The 25,561-nt window shown below is 45.8% G+C and overlaps 1 protein-coding gene across 2 annotated transcripts; it reads right to left on the bottom strand.

Annotated features, from left to right (window-relative positions):
* Positions 1 to 83: 83 nt before the first annotated feature.
* myot (myotilin) lies at positions 84 to 23,885 on the bottom strand. 2 transcript variants are annotated; one of them, XM_037461527.2, is made up of 18 exons: positions 23,712 to 23,885; positions 17,899 to 18,044; positions 17,636 to 17,765; positions 17,501 to 17,560; positions 16,779 to 16,920; positions 16,508 to 16,531; positions 15,796 to 15,915; positions 15,504 to 15,708; positions 8,281 to 8,473; positions 6,772 to 7,979; positions 5,271 to 5,421; positions 5,060 to 5,161; positions 4,490 to 4,527; positions 3,981 to 4,119; positions 3,675 to 3,882; positions 3,373 to 3,538; positions 2,966 to 3,099; positions 84 to 1,472 (listed from the first exon to the last, which is right to left on the bottom strand). In XM_037461527.2, the coding sequence occupies exons 2-18, from the start codon at positions 17,904 to 17,906 to the stop codon at positions 1,330 to 1,332; spliced, it is 3,171 nt and encodes a 1,056-aa protein (XP_037317424.2). In that variant the 5' UTR covers positions 17,907 to 18,044; positions 23,712 to 23,885; the 3' UTR covers positions 84 to 1,329. The 2 variants fall into 2 exon arrangements, with proteins under 2 accessions (XP_037317424.2, XP_037317425.2); XM_037461528.2 differs by lacking the exons at positions 15,504 to 15,708; positions 15,796 to 15,915; positions 16,508 to 16,531; ... (3 more) ...; positions 17,899 to 18,044; positions 23,712 to 23,885 and adding an exon at positions 14,613 to 14,983 and having other exon boundaries at positions 4,490 to 4,533.
* Positions 23,886 to 25,561: the final 1,676 nt, after the last annotated feature.

Genomic DNA, 25,561 nt, shown 5'->3' on the forward strand with positions numbered 1-25,561 from the left:
CTGGAGGAACAGCCCCCTCCTGTGGCGTAGCACATGGAGCCTGCGAGTGCTGGTCTGAGACCAAAACAGAACCGGAGTCCAAGTCAGGATCATAACTTTATTCCTCATTCATACAGTCATATGTAGAACTTACACTACACACTACTAGCTCACTAAAAAGGTTTAACCACATTTGATTCAACACCACAAATAAATAGTTTAGATATCCTGTCACTGAGCACAGTGACTGCACTAGATCAGCAGAACCGGGTTTCTGAAGGTAGCAACACATCCAGCTTTTTGTATTTAAGGCTCCGGTGAGAAAGTGAGTTTGCTTCCTCAACCGATCTGCACTGCAGATGTTATCCAACGTTCAAGTGTGGGGTTCAGTCGTCAGAGGGGCAGGCTGCTGCTCAAGCCCCGACACATGTCACTGACAATTGAACCGTTTATTTGTGAACTGTTTATTAGAAAAGCAACTTTAAAATGACATATTGGACTCAATGAGGAGCAGCTGGAGCTCAAAGACAAGGAGAGCCCCTCAGAGCTGGACCAAGAGGTCAGAGGTGTTTATCTTTTACCTGCCACGTTAGGGGACCCAGACACTTAGCCGGTCCCGAAGAGTGTGTGTGTGTTTGAGAGAGGGACATTGCGGTTTGCCTATACGTTTTTATAAGTTAAGTCAACCCACCCAAACCAAAATAACGTTAGCACAGCCCCACACCCACAGGGTTGTGGGTCGGCCTGCTCACCACTAGTGGGTACTCTCAGGTTGCTCCCGAGGAAAACAGATGCCGCATTGCTGTTTGAGGCCTTCTGGACCTCAATGCACAATGTATCCAGGTCTATTTATGCATCCATGACCTGCAGACAGGCTTACAGCAGCTCTGCAGCCTCTAGCGCACACACACACAGGGGTGACAAACAGCAGCAGATGGACCACATGAGGTTATTTTAACTCACCAGGCTCCCGACTGGGGAAACATTTGTCTGAGTGACTACCGACTGCTCCTCATCACCACGGAAACAAGCACCAGGCAGAGGACGGGTGAGCTTGTTACCAAGACACCGTCAAACTTTTTGTAACAGGAAAACCATGAAATAAATATCTTGGTTTATGTGGAAGATTTCCCCTGTTAATGTACCGTACTCTGTATCGAACAGTAAGAAACTTGAAATAAAACTGCAGAGTTTATATTATAGTACAATAACCAGACATGCAATTGAACTCAAGTGTTGTGTGTCCTGGTTCTGCTGCACTGAACCAAAGACCACTAGAACAAAAAGTGCCTCGAGGCTTCTGAGATGTGTGACGGTTCTGAGGATGTGAGTGGAGGGACGGGGGGACGTCTACAGCTCCTCGCTTTCGTACAGGGGGGCAGTGTGCTGGGCGGGGCTCTCCACGGTCCGGGTAGGCACATGGCTCAGAGAGGACAGCATCTTCAACGTCTTGGAGCCGGGGGGCGCTGTTTTCATGGGCGGGGCTGTGCGAGCTAGGGAGACAGGGAAGGGGGGGGGGGGGGGGGTTAAGACGTACATTCATTTCTCTGACCGTTACTGTGCTTGACAACAATGTGATCATCACTCCATATTCTGAACTGATGTGTAGGTGTAATGTGGAGATCACTTATTTGTGGGAGACTTCAGGTATCGCATATACATCGATCCATATCCAGCTGGCTTTCATTACATGAATACAACGTTCCACCACACATCGTTTAAAGAGACTCCTAGAAATACCACTACGGGTGTGTTGGATCTTACTCATTCGAAAAGTGGCTCATCATTCCTCTGATGCGAGGTGAAATGACTCCCCTGCAGCCCCGCACAGGCTCAGTGCCACATGTGGAACCACCAGACAGTAGTGAGGTCCAGTCAACGCAGGTGTGTGTGTGTGTGGTTATAAAAAGAAAGGTCAGCTCATTCACCCAGCTCATTGATGCCATACATGCAGAAACATGTCACCTGTAAATCTAACTTACCGTATTTTCGTGACTATAAGGCGCACCTTGAATGAATCTCCTATTTAGGGCGCACCAGATTATAAGGCGCATAGAATAGAAGATACTGCACTAAAACGTTTGACCGGGGTTGCGTTATGCATCCACAGATCGGGCTGTGCTAAATCAAACGTTATTAAGCGTTCACTCCCATGGTAACGTTGTTCAAACATTAATGTGGATATTAACAATATCTCTCAACCTCCAACTTTCCTTCTTGATTAATGAAAACATTCTTGGCAAATGCTTTGGTGCATCTTGCGCCGAGAGGCAGCGCTGGAACAGACGGTGGCGCCTCGCGGCGGACCGTCAGCGCGATGTCGACATCCAACTACGAGCTTTAATATACGCTGTTGGAGCTGGAATTACCTCGGCTGCTGGCACCAGACTTTCCCTTCAATGGATCCTCGTTAACCAGTATGGATCAACCAATTGATCCATATATATATATATATGGATCAACCAATTGATCCATATATATATGGCGCTCCGGATTATAAGGCGCACTGTCGTCTTTTGAGAAAAAAAAAGGATTTTAAGTGCACCTTATAGTCGCGAAAATACGGTACACACTGGAGGGACCTTCACTATTCACTAAGCGTCCTTAGTGGTGACGTCCCAGACGTGAGTAGCTCTGTGAAAGCTCCACCTTCCATTGCTGTGGCTCAGGCCTCTCACTCTGCAGATGGCAAGCCATGTGATGCAGCAGAAACCTGATACCTGTCGCTGAGTGGTCTTCAGGGGCCCCCCCTGAGTGTTCCCTGTTCTTCTGCTTGATCACGTGCTGCAGCGTTTGTTTGACGGAGCGCTGGAGACACTGGAGCGTGGGGCGCACAGCGTTCTCCATATGCTGTTTGACTTTACAGTCCACGCTACCACGGCAACCAGTGTCTCCAGCGCTCCGTCAAACAAACGCTGCGGCACGTGAGGTGGGCCCTTTACAGCACGTTTGCGTGGATATTTGAGAACACACACGGTTCACTTACTGCCCACATCCAGCCTGGCGTTGCACGTGGACATGCCGGCTTCATTGATGGCAGACAGCGTGTACCAACCGGCATCCGACTTCAACAGCCTCTCCAGCAGCAGGCACTGGCGCCCTGAGCCGTCCTGGTACAGACTGTGGACCAACACAGGGTCATAATGCTGACTGCAACTTACTGCACATGGACATCGGCTCCGAGCTGGTTTCACATCACTATTCTTTATGGCACACAGAAATCTATTGAATGTTTTTGGCCTCTCAGAAGCAGCAGGGACTCGCGTTACACATACGACATTGAGAAATAAATGGAGCATGTATTGACGTGGCCCTTCTTTAGAGCTAGGGGTGCTTCTGATGCCACCAGTGCAAACAGCAGCACTGAGGGTCCTGATGTGCAGGGAGAGGTACCTCATTCTGTTTGGGTCGATGCGCAGCATGTCCTTGTCTTTCTTCCAGAAGAGCTGTGGAGGCGGGGAGGCGTCCACTTTACACTCCAGCCGAACAGTATCCCCCTCCAGAGCTCTGGAGTTGGACATCTTCTGGACAAAGGTGGGAGGACGGAGAGCCTCCTGGGCTGCAGAGAGGACGTGGCACAGCAGCCCTTCAGTTCTCTTCCAAAAAAACATTTCAAGCAGGACTGGCATGGATGAACAAATGCGTCCAGATCATTGATACGTTGCAGAAAGGTGTGCGGTGGTGACATTCTTCACCTAACACGTCGAGCCTCATGGAGAATCGCGCCTCCCCGGCTCGGTTCCGCGCTACACACTCGTACACGCCGGCGTGGTGCACTGTGACGATCTCTATGAGGAATGAGTGCATCCCCCTTTCAGACACCAACATCTTATGGAAGTCGTCTGGACGAATGGCCTTTCCGTCCAGGTACCAGCACACGTCAGGCGTGGGGAGGCCGCCCACCTGAATAGGGGACACGATAACACCGTTATCGCCATGGTGATCACTATACCAGCTATACAGTGTATTTATGCACCTTGAAGATGCGTGGGGGGGTTCACCTTGAAGTCAATCCTACAGAAGCGTCCCTCCTCCACCGTTAGGTCTGGAGGTACCTGCAGGAAGCGAGGAGCGTAACATTTCTCCTGGATGGCGGAGCCCTCGTTTCCCCGCTCATCCGTGCCTGTGTGGCGCCTCCCCCTGCAAGGAGAGGGACGCTGTTAACAGAGCGTCACCTCGCCCTTATTCACCGTGATGGAGCAGGGATCAGCACCAAGATGGCTGCCTGTGTGTGTGTGTGAGTGTGTGGATACTGAATAAGGGGACTTAAGCCTCCTGACAGAAGGAAGGAATAGACAGCTAAACACAATGATTATGACAATTAGGCAAAAAAGTATTTATATCTTCAATGTCATAAAAAAGGTAGAAATGTTGCTAAAATGATTAACTCCATGCTTTGGTTTAATTTCGACCAAGGGTTCTTACTAAAGGCATGAATCTCATTTAATCATTTAGTTTGTCTTTAAAAGGGAGAGTTCACCACTTCATACAAATATATAAATGGATTTACCAGAGTCCCCCTGTGTGTCTTCCTTCTGGTGAATCTGGCTGGAACAGAAAACACACTCATAAGTAGAGGCAAACAGACGTTTGAACTTTGAAAACCAACCATTTTAGTTTGACTAAATGCCAGCAGGGTCCCTGTGTGTGTTCTGACACAATGATCCCCTTGTGAGGGGCTCCTTCTCAGAAAGCAGGCCAGGAATAGCTGCTGACAAATGTGTGTGTGTACATGCACGTGTTGTGTGTTTGTGTTGTGTGTAAGAGAGAGAGGATAGACGGTGCAAAGCCCTCTAAGCATCAGAACCATTTCTGGCGCACACACACACGCACACACACACACACCTCACTGGGGCTGCTGATTGTACTTTGTCTTGGGGAGTCCATCAGGAGGCCCTCAGAGAGAAGAAGGCTCCCTGTGCAGCCATTCAAACCCAATGACTATAATAATGCGTGCTCTTTACTCGATAGCAGAATAATAGCTGCCGGGCTTTGGACCAGAGCCAACACAAATGTCTGTGCAGCACACATGAGGACGACATGCCGTCGGGTGACTGAATGCAGAAGCTCATGGTCCTACCTGGTCGGGGTGTGAGTCTGAGAGACTGTCTTGGTCCAACGTGTAGTTGGCGTTGTCTGGACCCAGCAGCCTTCGAGCCATGCGCTCCTCGTAGGACAGTTTCTGTTTGAAAATGAAGCTGTAACGTCTCTCACACATGGGTTACGTGATGCAGTTAAACTATTTTAATGATGTATTATTTGAGGTTTAAACAGGCAGGGAACACACACACCTGGCAATTTCTCCTCCTGGCCTCCTTTGAGCGCAGCTTCTTCTCCAGATCCTGGATGAGGGCGTCTTTGGAGCCCTGGATGTCTTCATCTGTGGAGCGAGAGGAGGATGGCCGAGGAGCTACGGCCTTCTTCAGAATGGGCTTGGGAAGGCTGAGGGGTAGAGCAAGAACATTCCAATGGGGCATCGAACGTTTAGAAATAAGCCTTTGTACGTTGCGGAGGGGTTTGACCAAATGATTCCCCTATCATTATATTACGGGGGCAGCCCCCCGTAGCCATGGTTACAGATTGAAAACCTGATATAATAATATGAAGTAATGGATGTAGGATCAGAGAATTGGGTTTTAATGTGGACATCCTTGACCGAGTGCATTTTTCTGGCAACAAAGTTATTATAGACTAAAAAAACATTTTAATATCTAGCCCTCCTATTACTTTTGGAGTCAATTTGACCCCATTCAATGTTTAACGTCTCTAAAAAGATAATTTCTCTTGCTTCACATTTTATGACTTTTCCTAATTTAACGGGAACAACTGAATAAACATAAAATTAGATATGTTTTCCATGTCCTGTACACATGTTGTACACATCAGTGTTTTAGCTGTATAAAACTAATCAGGTCGTCCACAGGTCAGACACAAAATCTGCAGCTGACAACCCAAGCACTTGCAGTATATTATCAAATAATCTACAAAGTAACACATTTGAACCTATTTGAGCTGGGACTGCTGCACGAGACTGACCACCTGACCAGCAGCCTTCTAAAGCATTGGTCTTGGTGCTTTGGGTGCTTTGTTATTCTGCTCTCTCTCTCTCAACTGAAAATGACTTCTAAGGAAACATTTTCTGTCAATGAGGTTTTGTCACAGCTCTTTGATCATGTGACGTTAGAGGAGAATGTGTCCGAGACGAAAGATGATGTTAAGAAAAACCCTGATTATGAGGCATCCTCTGATGAGAATAAGACCCTCATTGTTGACCCACCTGTTGTCTCTCAACCCTCCAAAAATCTTAAGTTATTATGGACCATCTCCCCACATGAACAAGAGGTAGACTTAGTGCTTCTAATGTCATCAGAATGCTTCCAGGTTCTGTCAGCCAAGTCCATGACATAAAATCTGCATTTGAGCTCTTCATAACACCATCAATGGAAAACATTTGTCTTGAGATGACGCATTTAGAGGCCAGGTGTGTGTACGGGGAGAGTTGGAATGACTTGGATGTGACCGACCTGCAGGCCTACATTGGGTTGCTCTTTTTGGCAGGAATGTACAAGTCAAAAGGCGAAGGAACAGCAAGCCTTTAGGCTGCTGACACTGGAAATATATCATATTATAATAATATATATATATATATAATTATTATAATATATTATAAAAAATTTTCGGTTCTGCATATTTCTCCAAAGTCGCTTAACAGTTATTTCCAGATGATTAAGGGAGGGGGTGTTTTTTTTAATTGAATGGGAAACCAGTGGACCAGTGAACCAGAGGACTCACATGCTTGGCGCTGCCTTGTAGCTGGCCGGCAAGGAGACCACAGCAGGAGGTACTCTGCTCTGACCGTTGGAAGTGTTGGGCTGCTGCAGAGAGGAGGAGGACGGAGAAAGAGGGGAGCCAGGGAGGCACGGTGACACTGCAAGAGGCTGCTGGGGGAGGGAGATACCAGAGGAGGACCCCCTTGCGGGGAGGAGAGGGCTTCGGGGGGCAGGTGGGGAGCGGGAGGGGGAGGTGGGGAAGTGGGGCCGGGTGGAGTTGGGAGACAGCTTGGATGAGGAGAAGCCAGACTGGGAGGGCAGCACGGAGCAGAGGTAGGCGGCGGGTGCCGACATGGCGTCCTGATTGGCCGGCAGGGTGGCGCTGCCCAGGCCGGTGGCGCTGGGAATGCTGGGGGTGAGAGTGATGGTGGAACGCATGGTGGTGCGAGGGAGAAGGGATATGGAGGCTGGGACGGTGGAGGCGGGGGCACTTTGCATGGGGGCAAGGGAGGACTGAGGAGGCGCAGCAGAGGAGGCCTGGGGGGAAATGGGAGAGCTGATACTGGAGGAGGAAGACTTGCCCATGCCGTTGGCCTGTGTCTGAATCTGGACCTGGGTCTTGACCTCTGTCTGGGCCTGGGACTGAACCTGGCTCTGGCTGAGGCTTTGGGACTGAACCTGGCTCTGGCTGAGGCTTTGGGACTGAACCTGGCTCTGGCTGAGGCTTTGGGACTGAACCTGACTCTGGCTGAGGCTTTGGGACTGAACCTGGCTCTGGCTGAGGCTTTGGGACTGAACCTGGCTCTGGCTGAGGCTTCGGGACTGAACCTGGCTCTGGCTGAGGCTTTGGGACTGAACCTGGCTCTGGCTGAGGCTTCGGGACTGAACCTGGCTCTGGCTGAGGCTTCGGGACTGTAGCTGCGCCTGGCTCTGCGACGAGGACTCAGACACTGACTGAGTCTGGGAAAAAGACTGTGGTTGTGCGGGCGTGGCGTTAACTCGACTCTGTGTCTCCGTGGGGTTTGGACTATCTTGGAAGCTGCTGAGGTTCTGCTGAGAGCTGTTCTGGTTCTCCTGGGCTTCTCTCAGAACGCTGTCATAGCTGGGTGCCTGAAAGGCGGCCTGCGATTGGATGAAATGGCGTGGGCGCTCATAGTTGAAGGCGCTCGGGGGGAAGACGCTGGGAGTGAAGGAGGGCAGGTCAGACAGGTTCATTGTGGGACCTCCTGGCTGGGAGGACACAAACACAAAGATTAAAGATGCAATTGTGGCATTTCTGATGGCAAAAGGACAAGAAGGACACCTTCTCAAATAGCTAGAAGCTAACAATCTCAGTCAAGACATGGGGGTGGGGGGGGGGTGTTAGTCTTGGCAAGACAGGGCAGAGGAGACAGATGTTTACATTACATTTTTTGACTTATTTATCAAATTAATTTTTCTCTCTCTAGCCAGTCTAATGTTCTAGTGCATGCCCTCCACGTAGTGACCACACATTGGTCCATCTTGGTGGCACCTACAACTTTGTTCTTACAGGGAAACTGAGCTTGGTGGGGCTGAACAGCTTGGGGGTGTGGGTCAGCTCCTTGACTTGGCTCGGTGGAGGTGTAGGGCTAGGCGTGTAGGCTCCGACTGTGACTCCCGGTGACCTTTGCCCCCCTGAGCTCAGCACCTCCTCACTACAGCCAAAGTGTTCTTCAAAGGAGTGGTTGCCCGCCTGTGGTAAACTGACACAAACAGACAAGGACAGTACTGATGGGAGAGCGTGCCATGAGGAGCCAGCAGAGACTCAGGGAACCCGATCTGTGGGATCAGGGTCACTCAAAGACCTGTGAAGTCATCGCTGCTGGGGCTCTCTACCCTGCCTGGAGGTGGGATTAAGCTCTCTACTACAGAGCTGAACCCCTGTAAACGGAAGGATCACAGGTGGTATTTGGAAGTGACAGCTCAGTTCAACGCTAAATTGATCAACGTATTCCATTCAAGTTCTAATGTAATATTGTTTTTTATATTAAGAGTCGATTTGACTGCTATTGCTTATTTCTATTCATGTTATGTGCCAAGTTTACATATGTTATGATGTAGGTATGTTTCTCTATTTAGCATATCATATAGGTCTGCTTATGATATGGTATAGGTTTTATTCTGTGTTCATGAGTCAGGGGGAATACAGCCTAAGTAATTAACAACATTTCCATTTTATTCCCATTATTTGTTACTTCTCATAGAAAGTTTCCACAACTCTAGGTGAGAAGTTGGGAGGAAAATCACCTGCAGGCCCCCAAAGGTTGAAGACAAGAGCTGACGACCCTTACATTCACATTAACAAAATAATAAAGTAAAACTAAAGAACCGGAAACTATACGTCAATGCATGGTGCCTCTGATGGGTAGATTGAAGTAACTCAGATTCAATATAATGATTCTATATGTAAGAACTATGGCTCTTGCTGCATTGTTTCTCTGGAGAGAGACGACACTAACTAAAAGGATGAATTATATTTTATTTACTTCTCTGGGTTCGACATGTTGGCATGCCACTCATCCAGTGCTGATTTTGAACCTCACGTGATGTTATTTCAGCAGACAAACTTTGTGACAAAGTCTCCACACGTACATCCAGATGTGTGTTAAATGATGAGCAACCTTAAAAAGTAACTTTTGGTTCACATCACATTCTCTACGACTGCCATCGTCCGATATCAATAGTCTTCCTGTCATCCAAAACCTGGCCGGTTCCCCACTATCCTCCTGGAAAGAATGCTGCTGCCATGACTACCACGTAGTCTAGGCTACGCAGGCCCTCTTACACACCAAGTCCTGAGAACGAGGGGTTGATATGCAGCACAAAGTGTGGTTGTAAATGGCCTTCATTGATGGATACGTGTTCAATCAAATAGCTTGGATTCTAATTCCACGCAAACCATGTGTGGAGTTTTTGATTGGTCAAAAGCAGTCTCCCAGTAGCTCAATGGCTAAAAGACAAATGGAAATCTAAATCTAAAACATCCTTGAAGGTCTGTTGACTCATTGAATTAAAATGTGAAGATAAGTTTGGAGCGGGACTAGCTTCAAAAACTATAAATACTTTAAATGTACACAAGGCACTTTACATAGTAAAAACAGAAACATCAAAAGCTAGTACAATAAGTCAAGAGATGTTTTAGATTTGACATTTAAGATTTTATAACAGTAGGTGGCAGGATTGGAGGGGAAAGGGTGCGAAGGGCTTTCTTTGAGAAGAAAAGAATTTTGAACTGTTCTATTTTCTTTATCAAGGGCAACGTGATCTCTGGTGCTAGAAGGGGCGGAACAGACTGTGTGTGTGTGTTATTTAGTATGGTGACAGTCTACTCTATGTGTATTCGTGTTTGTATGATTAACTCGGCAGAGCTATATTGGTCTTGGAATTCGGACATCAGCTGGCAGGTGCAGACGCTCTACTGGTGACCCAATCCTTTAAAACACACACACAAGATCTGCATGGCATTGTGGGTAGGAGAATGCCAAGCTAGGCTCAGTACTCCAGCAGTAAGTTACTTCAACTCAGCCAGGGCCAGCGCAATATCATGAAATGAGACTTCATTTTGCCTCACATTTAGGATTTCTTAAAATAACATTGCATACTTGTTGTCACTTTATTTAAATGCTGCATTTAAGGCTGGGCGGTATGGCCAAAAATTAATACAGTTTTTTGTAACATTCTGACGGTATATGTATGTATTTTTTTCAAGTAAACACATTCATTGACACTGAAAAGGACCGCTAGCCACCTGAACAGCTGTTCACCACCAAACTGTATTTTCCTCCACAACTTTGTTCACCCCTCGACTGGCAAACAGACGTTGGTGAGGAGATCTCCCTCCATGAATTGGAGGCCATCCACACGTCCTTATAGTCCACCAATGGTTGTATCAGTGGTCGTATTTACGGATTTCTTTTGACAAAAGCTTTTTAAACAGATTCATTCTTCCGTAATAATTTTTTGTTTATAAGTGGTGGAATTATGCTATGAAACAGGAAACGTGAGACATCTGAAAGGATGTAGTTAGCAGACCAATCACAGCCTTTTTGTGAGCTCGCAAAGCTTTTGACGCAAGTCTAGAAAAATGGGTCGACACACGCAACCACGAAAAGGTATGCAAAAACGCAGAAGCATAAACTAGGCTTTAGTTGTTACTGCTACACTGCTAGTGTTGCCACCAGAGACAATACCGGCGGCTCGACCAACTTTGCAACAATGGTGTTCTGATCTAACTTACGTGAGATTTTTCAAAGGCACTCCAAAAACAGCCCACAGCTCCTTTCTTGGGCCCAAGTTGTGTTGGTGCTCTGGGGGGTATTGCACAGAAGTAGAACAAAGCTATGCAGGCTAGGTGACTTTGCGTGATCCGCTCCTCGCGGCATAATAGGTTGCACGATTGCCGACCCGGGATGAGAAGGTGGGCTAAGTCAACCCAGGTGTACATAGCTGGGATAAGTGCGCATCTACGGCTTTCTAAATAAACCAAGGTATCCATCACTATTTTTTAATAGGATTGTTTTATGTGTTGGTTTTATTGCTTGATGATCTGTGTGTTTATGTGCTAAATGCTCTGGTTTTACTGTAACGTGTCTTTAAGTAACTTACCATGTATAGGACTATATGAAAAATGTATGATTATTTAGTCTATACTTTACCTTAAAAGTGAGCAGAGGGAATTAATGTTCCTCTGGAAATGTACCCTAAAGACCTCATTTCAAACCCTTATTCACAATGCTTGAATATATTTTACAACCATATGCACAAATCTCTATAAGCTGTGCCTAATTCACCATGCAGGCTTCACCATAGCTGTGCGCTAAGGACTTCTGTGCTAAACACTCACTTCTGACAGTACGGCAAATAGTGCATTTATTTATTTATTATCCCCCCCCCCCCCAGGTATTTCTAATTTGCTAAACAGGAGGACCTCCTTGAATATTGTCTGACATGAAAACTGTCTGAGGCAAAAAAGGTTGGGGACCAGTGATCTAAACAAATGCAATAGTAGGGGTAAAACTCGTGACAGCAATAGTGACGAGTGATGCATGTTAATAAAAATAAAACCCGAACAGATACAGAAAACACCGGAATGGCTATTAAACCCGTTTGTTTGGGACCAGAGCGGCAGCTGATTTAACACACGAGACTGCAGGACTAACCTTAGCCTGGTCTGGAGCAGGCTAGCTGCAAAGAATAAATCGTAACCATGGTTACTTGGCTGGGTTTGATTCAACCTGCTTTTATGCAACCAAGTCAGAGGTAAATACATCCAGGATAGCCTGAATAGCCCGGCTGGTTTTCTGTGTTTGCGTGTAGCAACAGAGTTACTTCTTGTTGTGATAGCGGGCGAGCTGCCCCCAGCATGCAGTTTGGTGGGGTCATTTTATGAATGTACAATTATGAGACAAACTGTTGTGTTGTGGTGTTCTACCCCGTCCAATCTGCTACCTGTTTAAAAGCAACAACAGTTGTTCCGGTTATACACTGGTTTGACGCTGTGTGAAAAAAATCACACTGTAAGGAAACTTGGCACACTGTTCTATGATCCGTCTTTACCCACTTCATTACATAATGGTTGAACAAAAATAGCTTTCTGTAGTTATGTTGTGAAAGTGGTCAACAATATCAAGGTAGGAATTGTTCCATGTTGCTCTCCTTAAAGTACTCTTTTCCCAACAATAATTACTAGTCAACACCTTCCCATCAAAACATCATTATTTTTACTGTAGGGTCAAAGTTCAAACTGACAGCTTCGCCCACACACAAGCAACCCTTCTCCATAGTGTGATGATCTGACCAATACAACAATCAGATACACTTCAAATGGTCCAGAGAAAGTGACCCTCAACTTTATGATCCAAGTTTAGGGGTCCTGAAGGACACAGACGCCATGTCTGTACTTTCCATAACAGATGTACTCATTGCTCTGGATTAAATATCACCAAATTTCACATTGATGGATATATCAATACTCTTCTCTCCAGTATTTTACAAAAGCAGATTATTTCACCACAAATTAATATCAACAAACTGCAAAAACAACAACAGTGCATTGGAGACCTAGTGTGCACGTGAACGCACTAACCGCCGGCAGACTTGTTAAATCAGTGACTACTCGCCACTCACTTTTTAATAATTCCTATCCAGATAATAAAATAAAAAACATCTGTCAGCTAAAGTAACGTCAGGGTGTCCTAACCCAGACAGTTTATAGCTAACTATCCAGCACCACTATTGATGGCCGTGTAAAGTATTGGGGTGATTTAAAGGTATTTGTTTTTAGTCCCAACCGTTCAAGCTAGATACATTTCTTAACCAGACTTGGTAAAAGGGCGCTAACGCAGGTGAAGTAGCGGTTTGCTGGTATTCCTCTGACCCGGGCAGACGTCCCTCGTGGTTTTGCACAGAGATGAAATATTGGTTAAAGGATCGCCAAAATGACCATCAATGCTGCCAAATCAATTCCGGCCTTTCACAATAAGATACCCTGCTTCAACACCTCCAAATAGAGCAATAAAGGTCTTCCATTGTCGCCCCAGCATTGGCGGACCGTCACCCACTTCCCTGGACGGCTAAAATGTGTATGTATATTCATGTGATTCGACACGTAGATTCGTTGACATGTGTGAATTAACATTCCTAACTATTCCAAGGTGAACGACAAAAAAAAAGCTTTCGCCGCCTGTCCGACAGACAGTAAAGCATAACCCAATAAAAGAGCCCTGCTCAGAGAAGCAGCTCCAGAGAGCCCCAAAGCGAGAGTGTCCCGTTTCACCTCGGGTAATGTTAGGGTTCATTCCAGATCAGTGGCACTCAGTTCGATTTTTCGTGACCATTAGTTGTTATTTCAGTTTTTAGCTCAGTGGCTTATGCTGGAGGAAAAAAAAAAAGAGAGGAAACGCCGCAAATGACCGGTTGAGGTTTACTAACGTTACATTTCACCAACTTCAGGATTCATTAATGTTGAGGTTCATTAACAATACGGTTCACCATCAATACGGTTCAATAATAATAGGGTCCATTAACGTTAGAAATGGGCAGTATTGTGAGTACTTGTATTTTAAATGCGTATATTTTGATTACTTTGAGTATTTTGTCATTTGTATTTGTTAGGGCCGAAAAAAAAATCGAACATAATGTTTTAACAAAATACTTAAAAGTGTAGTTATTTTGAATTCCAAATTACTTTGAACTTTAGTTACTGGGTAAAGTATATACTCAATGAATTGTCAAGGTAAAGATTTGACCCGTGTGAAATATATTAACCAGCTTAATGTATAATTTATGTCTGAGTCTGGCAACATAACCTATTGTATATCCATGGTGATGGTGAGAATATCCAGCCAGCGATGACTAGCATGCTGTCTAGGCTAGTGCATCATTAGGGTCCATTTAACGTTAAGGTTCATTAACGAAACAGTTTATTACATTAGGGTTGACTAATATTTCGGATCATTAATAGTTAGTATCAGTCCTGCCAACATGCAATGTCCCGCCAACATTAACGTTACTGCCACTTGACATAAAAAATAGATATATTATTAATGAAGAAACTTAAAACTTTCTTCGACAAAAAAAACGGAGTAACGTCGTTGGACAACATTGACGTTGGCTTAATTTGTCTCTCCCAACACTATCTGATGCCACACAGCCCAGAAATAGACCGAGGTCCAGTCCGAGTGCTGCAGACACAGCGGCGGCTGTACGGACTAACTTAACGTTACTCCTCCCCGTGACATGTCCCACACATCAGTCGGTGTAGACACACCGTTACGCCACGGTGGTTAACGCTGCCGAAGAAGAAGGAGGACATTAACGCTACAGCACACGGTGCTTGCTTACCTCGTGTCTGCACCACTTTCAACGCACACGCGACCGTCCCCGCGCGCGGAAAGACCACCGGGGTGAAGCGCGAGGTGACGCCGCGCACTAGCGGAGCACAGTATTCTCGGGGTCGCGCGGGTGCAGCCGATTGGCTCGAAGCTCACTGTCATCACGGTTGTATGTACGTGACGTCAGTGGTTGGGTACCAATAGTCTGCTCTCTGACTGGCGGGCACCTTCTAAAAGTAGGACTCTTTTATTATCCAATGTAGTTTTACATTCATTTGAGTTTGTGCAACCCTTCTAAAGCCCCTTTTCTTATGAATACGCATAATCAATGTAATATCCGTATCATTATCATGACGTTCTTCCTTAAAGTAAGTCTCGTGAAAGAAAGACAAACTTAAAAAGAAAGCAGACCGAAAAAAGGAAGAAAGTGGGGTGAACTTGATGATGGTCTTCTTCTTCACCTTTGGAATGGTGTAACAGCGCCCTGCTCAGGATTTAACAAGGAAGTGCAACCGTTTTAACATCGTTTCTTAGAACGTGTGGTCCTGAACTATTCCTATATATTTATATACTATATATATATAATGGATGATACATTCTAACAAAACAAAATCTGTGTGAATGAATAAATGGGTACTGGATACATACATACGCCTCTTCCACAATCTTTAATTATACTAGTTTCCTATAAATACTATAATAATATTATAAATAATACATAAAATAATATAAGTCACTAAAATTAACCTTGATTTTTCAGTAATGACAATAATGCTTGCAAGTAACTACGAATACTCAGGACCAGTGTCAGAGGTACGTTTTTTTCCTCCGGTTTACAACGCTTTGTGAATAACGCTCATAGAAAGTGACAGTGTGTTACGTGTGTGTACATTTCACTCACTCTGCAACAAGCATGTTGTCTTCTACAGGGCTGTCAGGCCACTCGGGAGGGGGGAGTGTCATGGAGTCGGGCAGCTCGGGGGGAAAGTCGTCGGCGCTCTCGCTGAAGGAGGGAGTCTCGTGTTGGAATGCTGCCTCCTTTCTCCGGGGGGGAGAAGCCTCCTCCTGCTGACCAGCGGCCTCCGCCTCCAGCTGCTCCTCCAGGTCTGCAGGACAAGAGCGGTGTCACTCACAAGGCCGAACCATGTCCACAGCCGAGTGCCGCTCAGCAGACTGCGAGTGAGCCGTCTAACCGTTGTAAACCTCCAGGGCGGCCGAGCAGGATACCCTGCCGAAGGGGTTTAGAGCCACGCATTTAAACAGGCCGGAGTCTTCTGGAAAGGCCTCGGTGATCACCAGCGTGCACAGCTCCTCTGCAGCAGGGCCACACCACAACATCAATGCAGTTTACCATGAAGACGGGATGAAAGCTGCTCAAACTCAGGAACCAACGCATGTTGTTTTTGTGAATGTTTTCTTCTAGAGCCACAGGCCACACATCTAAATAGGAGTGATCTCTCCATGACCAAAGAGAAAACACAATGTATCAGTTATTTTAAAAATGTATTGATCAAATATGACAGGTATTCAGGTCCTTGGTTTTCAAGCTGTTCCTCCGAGCTTCCACATGGAGGTGCCAGAAGGCAGAAGTAGTTTGTGTGGGAATATATCTGGTGTATTCCACATGACATCATGTTGTCACATTCACTCTGATCATTTTCCTCTCTCCCTATTCTGAGCACTAAACCTAGGATGTTCATTATGAACTCACACACTGTTCCAATAGCTTTATCCCAGAGGTATATCCTCTTTAGCACCCTTCAAAGGAAGCAACGACACATGAGTTTTCAGGAAGGATCACAAACAAGCAACAGGCTAAAAGAAAACTAAAGTAACACAAGAGAAAGTTAAGAGGACAGTATAACACTTCCCTTTATAACCATTATTATAGGACCAATACTCTACCTGGCACTGATCCCGAGCAGGTCTCTGGGAAAACAAGCAAAGGGAAAAGACATTTGTTTTGGAAGTAAGCTCATTACCAGAGAAAAAAAAGATCCAAGCTATTAAATGTTTGAAGTGAATCACGCTGAACTTCCATCTTATAACATTGTCTGAAAAATGAAGTCAGATGAAGTATAAAACTGAAGTCATAGCTGCAAAATACTTCTGGTTGGGTTTATTGGAGCTGAAATGACATCGCCCACCCTCGGCCCACTGTCAAACACGCCCTCACTCTTGCGCAGTATTCTGAAATCGTCCGAGTCCAACACTTGCTCGTCCTCTCTGTACCACATGACCTGCAGGGGGGGGGTTCCTCTCAGCCTGCATTCCAGGACCACCAGCTGGCCATTCAGCGTGGACACATCATGGAGACACTGGTAGCGATGGTGAGGGGAGAGGAGACAAAATACAGAGAGTGGAAGAGGAGAGGAGAAAGGAGAGAGGAAGAGAAGATGGAAGACAGGAAGAAGAGAAGATGAGAGGATGTTAGAGGGTACTATTGAGATCAGTAATCTTTCATGAGGCAACAAAACATTGTCTTGATTTTCTTCACAATCGTTGCTCAATACTGATTTAGAGTATGAGAGACAAATGCATCTGTGGTGGGTGGGGGGTGGGGGGGGTGGAGTTTGGCTCAGTGCTCCTTCCGAAGGAGGTGTAAATGGCCTCAGCTGCAGCTTGGTGACTGATTTGTCCCTTGTAAGCAGTAGTGCTGATTGGGCGGGAAAGAGGAGGAACAACGTTCTGACAAACAGAGACTTGTTGTTCCTGCGAGGGCTACTAAACAAATAAAAGGGCTCAAACGCAACCCAAGTGTTTGCCTCATTCAATACACCCAAAAGAACCCCCAGATAAGACTTTACAGCATTACAGTGACTAGCAGTAAGATAAAAACAAATCTTGAATGTGTGTTGCAAAAGATAAATGTATGGAATATTGTTTGTGGTGTTCTACCTTGACGAAAGTGGGGGCCACTCCTCCTGAATGCTGTTGGGTGTGTTCGGGACTCTGTGTCTGGAAAGGAAAACAGTGCATCTGTTTCAATGTGTTCATCTTCACTCCACTCATTGGCTGCTCTGTTGCGGTTACCCTCTGAGGGCTGCCACACAGCGGCTGCACCAGGCTGGAGTTTTTCTGGGCCACGGCGCTGGAGGAGGAGGAGGAGGAGGAGGAGATGGTCAGGGACATGGTGCTGGTCTTCTTCTGCACCCTCTGGACGCTGCAACACGGCACATAGGAAGCCATGACGTCCTCCCTCTGAACGTCTTACATATGTGCGGCAAAAATACACTCCTATACATACTGTGTGTGTGTGTGTGTGAGTGTGTGTGTGCGTGCGTGCAGTAACTCACTGAGCCATGTTTCAAGCGTTCCAGGAGGTGGCGATGGAGGTTGTTCTCCCTACAAAGAAAGAAGGACAGAGCCGGCCGTGTTACTCTCTCTCCCCTCCACCCAGGGGTCTCAGGGCTGCTGCTGACATCCAGGTGTGAACATCCAGCTGTTTAAATGTGAAGTGAATAAGAATAAGTACTGCTGTGGCACTGTTGAGCAAGGGGTCTCTGGGTGGAGGGGCTCATGAAGGGGAACAGCTGTGCAGCAGGTAGACCCCCACAAAGAGCATGAGACCTACAGTGTGTGTTCCTCTGGATGACCAGAGGAGAACCACAAACCTTCTGAAAGGTCGGATCTACTGCACGACTGTAGCGCTACTTAAAAAGGGCTATTGATGGTCAGAAGGCAGAAGCCAAGCACTGTGTATGAGAACACAATGCAGCACAAAACAGCTTAAATTCACTTTACTACAGAGTTTGTCTACAAACAGATATGCCTAAGTCGTAGTCTGCACTACACTAGCTGAGATGCAAATATAGATCCTCTTGAATTGAAGACCCTCAGTCAGTTAAGTGCCTGAGGGTCCAGGGTTTAGGGGGAGATTGGTAGTGTGTCTTACAACATAGACATCTTTGTCTCAGGAGATCCGGTCCCGCTGTCTCCCAGAGGGGGCCACAGCAGCTCGCTGCTCCTAAATGCTGAGGCAAAGATCTCGGCCTGCTTTGTGCCCCGTGGGGCTCAGCCCCCGGCCCCAGAGAAGGAGCTGACGGAGGAGGCACAGGTTCAGGTTTCCAGGCTAAATTTAACTCTGCCACCTCCTGAGCACAGCAGAGACTGTCTGACCTGAGATAAATCTGCTCCCACATTAGCACACACACACACACAGACGAGCAGAGGAGGGTAAACATCTCCTTAACCTCCTTCATTTGAGTGTTCCATCTCTGTGTGTCGGTTATTAACCATGCTGGGATGGCTAACTAACATCCACCTTCACCGAACCCTGTGTAAACCAGAGGATCACAGCGGGAGAAGAAATAGCCGCAGCACATGGACGTCCAGTCCCCCTCCCATAATCACTTTCAGCAGGTGTGTATGTGTGTGAAGCCTCCGGCTGATAAAACAACAGCTGCTTCCAACCCCTCGTATCAATTGTCTCTCTGTTACATAACTGAAGGATTTAGAGCAGCGGCACCAAGCTGCATCCACACATCCACTCCAAAATGTTACAGGGCCAGCAACAGGCGGATGGAGACATGCCGGCAGGGGGGGGCGGGTTCAACAGCCACTTTACCAAGCACACGTTGATGCCAATAGGAAGTCAAGGTGTAATAAACAATCAGACTGAAAGGCTTCTTGTAATTTAACATTGAATATCTGTAAAGTTGGGGATATTGCGGGAGGCTGATTGAAAAGTGTAGGAACACAATGGAAGCAGCAGTCTTTGGATTGGGTCCAACATTTGAATTGTGCAAATAACAACAAACATGAAGTAAAACATAATTTAGCTCGACTCTGGGATGGTCGTGATAACTGTTTGACAAAAGACTTGCTATAAAAAATTAAAGAAATCACACTGGACCTATAATTCCTATAATGTGACTTGCAATAGACCCTCTCTACCTGATTCAAACCAATGTGCATCACAGCAGTATTGCAGAATTAATAATATTATTAATGAAGAACCCATGAAGTAAAAAGCAAGTACACCAAGTGCAGGTCAAATCAGAGGTGGACAATATTGTCTGAACCCGATGTGTAATTTAAAAAGAAAACTATGACACCCACACACTAATACATTGGAACAAGCCAACTGTGCACTAGTGCAGGGACTACATTAAGTGTACTGCAAACTCCATCAGTGTGAAGCTGGAGGCCGCTTCTGGAGCTTCATCCCTTGTGTAAGAGACATTGTATGAACATCCCAAGTGGCTCCCACACCCCCAGCTGCAGGGTTTATATTTACCTGTATGGTAAATGTAGCTGGGATGATCACAACATGATCTAAAACTCCACTATTACTCTGTGTTGCATATCACTGTTCTCCTGATCCTTTCGTTTCCTTTATGCACAGTTATGTCATCACATCTGGCATCATAGGTGGGAAAGGTGGAGGAAATTGAATTATTTTTGGCTTGTGAAATGGATTCTAGACAGAAACATCCCAGATCCCAGGATTTCCAATGCTGCACACTACAACAGAAACACGGACTCTACTTTTTAACTTAGATGTCCGCATTGTTATTATTCACCAGAGAGGAACTGTGCTAAATCCCACGAGCAGATTTCAGGAGAAGAGAGCAGGATACCCACACTAACGCCCCACGATCCTCCTCGTTCAATTGAAACAAACCACCCACTGGGTAATTGTAGCCCTGCAGCGGAATATTCCAACGCCGGAGTGAGATGAAACAGTACACAACTGCAGCAGAACAACAACCACTGTATTTCAATGGTTAGGGTTAGGCAGTTGGAAAATGCTATGATGACTTTATTTAGAATAGGGGACCATCAGGATTTTAGACAGCATAAAACAGCCAGAAAACGTGTCACCTGCCAAGAATTCAGTAATTCAGTACTAACTATCAGTGAAGTTGGGATTTTCCTTGAATAGTAGTTCTCTTTAAGTCATTCAGTAATCTGTTATCCTAATAGTATTTCTCCATGTGTAATTAAAAACTGTCTTGTTGACAATTTTAACACGTTCATCTGACTTCTTTTGCACTAATGTAATGTAATGCAATCTTTTCAATCATCATATACGTAAATGACATTTGCTTTTAACACATCCAATAATGTGCCAAAATGGCACAAAGAGCTAACCACACCACTCACAGTCTACTGCTATGCTAGCGGCTACGTGAGACTGTATCGTAGACCGTATGAAATAGACTACCGGTGCCAATGGGTCAGTAGATCGCCAGACATTGATAAAAAAAAATCACGCCACTGCCAGTCATCTAAGTAAGGGAATGACCAAGAATGTATAGAGCTATTTATATCGATAGTGCCTACTCGTTCGCCCGATTACCTCTGTCACCCCTACCCTGTTCTGAGCTAAATGCTAACATTAAAATGACATTCATAACATACTCATTTTTTGCAACAATTTGTTCACATGTGTGCCGTGTGTTAGCCTTCTGACCTTTGCTAAGAAGCTCACAATTGATGATTTGACCATGGACCAAAGTTTAGTAGGAATTCAAATGTGTGTTCATGTTACATGAATCAACAACGGCATTGTGTTTACCATTTGGAAACCATGAATGATTGGAAAAATGTGTTGTACCTTCATGTTAAGATACTGGTCCTGTTAAAACGTCGACCGTTTGGCGGCACAACTTAAAAACTTAGGCAAGACTCGTCTTCGAGACAATGAATATGTGTGCAAAATAAGATGAGAATTGTTGGTAAAAGATATGTCACTGAAAACCCCAAATGTCGGGGGGCAACACAGGCCTCCTCCTAGAGTTCACATTTCTGTACTATAGTATACACTCACCGGCCACTTTATTAGGTACCCCATGCTAGTAACGGGTTGGACCCCCTTTTGCCTTCAGAACTGCCTCAATTCTTCGTGGCATAGATTCAACAAGGTGCTGGAAGCATTCCTCAGGGAGTTTGGTCCATATTGACATGATGGCATCACACAGTTGCCGCAGATTTGTCGGCTGCACATCCATGATGCGAATCTCCCGTTCCACCACATCCCAAAGATGCTCTATTGGATTGAGATCTGGTGATTGTGGAGGCCATTTGAGTACAGCAAACTCATTGTCATGTTCAAGAAACCAGTCTGAGATGATTCCAGCTTTATGACATGGCGCATTATCCTGCTGAAAGTAGCCATCAGAAGTTGGGTACATTGTGGTCATAAAGGGATGGACATGGTCAGCAACAATACTCAGGTAGACTGTGGCATTGCAACAATGCTCAATTGGTACCAAGGGGCCCAAAGAGTGCCAAGAAAATACTCCCCACACCATGACACCACCACCACCAGCCTGAACCGTTGATACAAGGCAGGATGGATCCATGCTTTCATGTTGTAGACGCCAAATTCTGACCCTACCATCCAAATGTCGCAGCAGAAATCGAGACTCATCAGACCAGGCAACGTTTTTCCAATCTTCTATTGTCCAATTTCGATGAGCTTGTGCAAATTGTAGCGTCAGTTTCCTGTTCTTAGCTGAAAGGAGTGGCACCCGGTGTGGTCTTCTGCTGCTGTAGCCCATCTGCCTCAAAGTTGGACGTACTGTGCGTTCAGAGATGCTCTTATGCCCACCTTGGTTGTAACGGGTGGTTATTTGAGTCACTGTTGCCCTTCTATCAGCTCGAACCAGTCTGGCCATTCTCCTCTGACCTCTGGCATCGACAAGGCATTTCCGCCCACAGAACTGCCGCTCACTGGATGTTTTTTCTTTTTCGGACCATTTTCTGTAAACCCTAGAGATGGTTGTGCGTGAAAATCCCCGTAGATTAGCAGTTTCTGAAATACTCAGACCAGCCCTTCTGGCACCAACAATCATGCCACGTTCAAAGTCACTCAAATCACCTTTCTTCCCCATACTGATGCTCGGTTTGAACTGCAGGAGATTGTCTTGACAATGTCTACATGCCTAAATGCACTGAGTTGCCGCCATGTGATTGGCTGCTTAGAAATTAAGTGTTAACGAGCAGTTGGACAGGTGTACCTAATAAAGTGGCCGGTGAGTGTATATTTTGCCTACAGCAACTTAATTTTTGGTTTCAAAATGTGATTTCTAAAGCTTCACTGAGATTTTGATTTATTGAGATGTTCTCAGTTGCATCATCATAAAAAGAGCTCTTTACCCTCTACATCTCCGATTCTCCTGCTAGCAGGACCGATTTAGCCCTGATGGGATCAGCTGATCTCCGTGTCCGCCAACCACGGCTCAGTGGCCGATCACTGCGTCATGAAGGCATGCCCGGTTCGCACTGTGAACCCCCCTTCCCCCCACCCACTCAGCTTTGGCTGGTATGCCTTATGTCGCCTCACCCTGCTGGCTATTTAACTCACACCTTTTTCACTTCTACCCTTTAAACTTCCAAACGGATGTAACAGATTGACTCAGGGGAAAACATATCAATACATATCGAACGGACAGATGGAAGTATACATATAGATAGATGAAAAGACGGTTGGATGGATGGAATGATAAAGGGTTAAGTACTGGGATAGTTGAATAGATATATCTATCTGATGGATAGAGGCATAGATGGAATGATAGATGGAGAGATGTATATATACTGTATATATGATAAATTGATAAACAGTTTAGCTTGATAGATGGATAGATTGATAAAAGGATATATAGAGAGAGATGGATAGGTGGATTGAAGGATGGATAAATTGATAGATCTTTAGTCTGTCTTGTGGACATATAAATTTAGCTCCAGACAGATCTTCACGGCTGTCCTCTTCTTTCTGACTTGTAACTTATTCACCACATTCCTTCCAACACTCCCCCTCAGAATCAATAACATGCAGCATCAGGAGCATGACGCTCACCATGTGAATTACAACATGGGATTATCTGATTAGCAGAGCAGCACAACTATGACACAGAACATTCCTTCACTCCATTTTTTGACTCCTTCCAAGACTTGTTGTTGGTTCACTGGTCCACAACTCTATCTAACAAGGGGCAATGATCTTCAGTGAAAGGATCGCGATATCATTGTCTCGTAGATATGTTGCAATTCTAATGTCAAAGCGACCATGCACACAACAACAAAAAACGGACCCAACTGCACTTTCAACGCACAGTTCTATCCCAATATGTGGACAACTTTAACAACATGTCCTGCTTACCTGTCTGGCCTTTTCCCAGCACAGTAAATAGAGCAGCAGCAACAACAAAAGTATCGATCCAAAAGGAAAGTGTAAAGCATCCAAAAGCCAAAGGCCAAAGGCTATGTGACAGTTGGCCGGACTCCCTGGTCGCCGGACGCTTCCCACTCTGGGAGAACACACATTTGCACTAACACACAGGGGCATGTGTGCGTCTGAGGGTGGGGGTGGGGGGAACGGGGGTTAGTCTGTGACGGGAGGACAGGAGGGGTTCAGTAGGAGGGGTACCAAATTTAGAGCGGAGTGTGGCCTTGGTCAACAGTGGCGAACTCGGTGCAGAACAGGAGGTAAGCTCAGATGAGCTCCAGCATTGGGTTCGTTGGCTCCATGCTTTCACAACAATTAATTAGTGACAATTTAAAACAATGTAAATGTGGCGGAGGCTCTGTGATCCTAACTTAATCACAGACTGTGAGACCAGTAGCCAGAAAACCTGCGACTGGTGCCAGCCAGTCTTCAGGGGACACTTGAGATGAGTCCTTTGGAAATGAGACCTCTTTGAGGTTACTGACTAAAAACAATCTGAAAGTATATGAAAGGCTGTTAACGTAGAGTAAAAGAATAAAAATGAAAGATAGAAAGAGGGTAACAATGATAGGAGAGAAGCTGAGGAAGGAAACTTGTATTTTAAACGTTTTCACTATTCCATAATCCAGACAATTAACTAGTGAAAAATAAACACTGTTTTTTAATAAACAAACTATGAAATAGGAATAGCCTGGACAAAAATGATGGTACCCTGAACTTGATATTTTGTTATTTTGTGATTTGAGGGAATCACTACAATCAAGGGATTTCTATAATTCTCCATGAGACTTCTGCACCTGTCAACATACTCCTCCTTAGCAAACTCATGGTTTGAAGGGTTCTCCGTACTGAACGTTTCAGCTCTTTCCACAGATTATCAATATCAGGGCTCATAGAAGTCCACTTCAGAATAGTCGAATGTTTTGATCTTAGCCATTCTTGAGTGTTTTTAGCTGTGTGTTTTGGGTCAAAATACTGTTGGAGTACCCATAACCTACGACTGAGACCAAGCTTTTTGATACTGGGCAGCACTTTTACAGAATGAACTTAGGGCTGGCTCGGGTTTACACTTAGGGCTTGCTCGGGTTTATACTTAGGGCTTGCTCGGGTTTATACTTAGGGCTGGCTCGGGTTTACACTTAGGGCTTGCTCGGGTTTATACTTAGGGCTGGCTCGGGTTTATACTTAGGGCTGGCTCGGGTTTACACTTAGGGCTTGCTCGGGTTTACACTTAGGGCTTGCTCGGGTTTATACTTAGGGCTGGCTCGGGTTTACACTTAGGGCTGGCTCGGGTTTATACTTAGGGCTTGCTCGGGTTTATACTTAGGGCTGGCTCGGGTTTACACTTAGGGCTGGCTCGGGTTTACACTTAGGGCTGACTCGGGTTTATACTTAGGGCTGGCTCGGGTTTACACTTAGGGCTTGCTCGGGTTTATACTTAGGGCTGGCTCGGGTTTACACTTAGGGCTTGCTCGGGTTTATACTTAGGGCTGGCTCGGGTTTATACTTAGGGCTGGCTCGGGTTTACACTTAGGGCTGGCTCGGGTTTATACTTAGGGCTGGCTCGGGTTTACACTTAGGGCTTGCTCGGGTTTATACTTAGGGCTGGCTCGGGTTTACACTTAGGGCTTGCTCGGGTTTATACTTGTGTACAATGTGACAGTATGACGCCACCACGTAAGGACTCAGCAGGGTTTTTCCCAAATGATAAATATTTAGGAACTTGTCTGGCTTTTGGGGGCCCACGCAGCATACAGGTGGCTGCCCGGCTTAACGCCAACCCC

The sequence above is a fragment of the Pungitius pungitius genome, chromosome 2 (assembly GCF_949316345.1).
Source record: "Pungitius pungitius chromosome 2, fPunPun2.1, whole genome shotgun sequence".
Classification (NCBI taxonomy): Eukaryota; Metazoa; Chordata; class Actinopteri; order Perciformes; family Gasterosteidae; genus Pungitius; species Pungitius pungitius.

Coding starts and splice junctions, on each gene's coding strand:
- myot (XM_037461527.2), bottom strand. Junction 7,980..8,280: donor CCACCAAGCTCAGTTTCCCT/GTAAGAACAAAG, acceptor GTGTCCTCCCAG/CCAGGAGGTCCCACAATGAA. Junction 5,422..6,771: donor TACAAGGCAGCGCCAAGCAT/GTGAGTCCTCTG, acceptor TCTACCCCTCAG/CCTTCCCAAGCCCATTCTGA.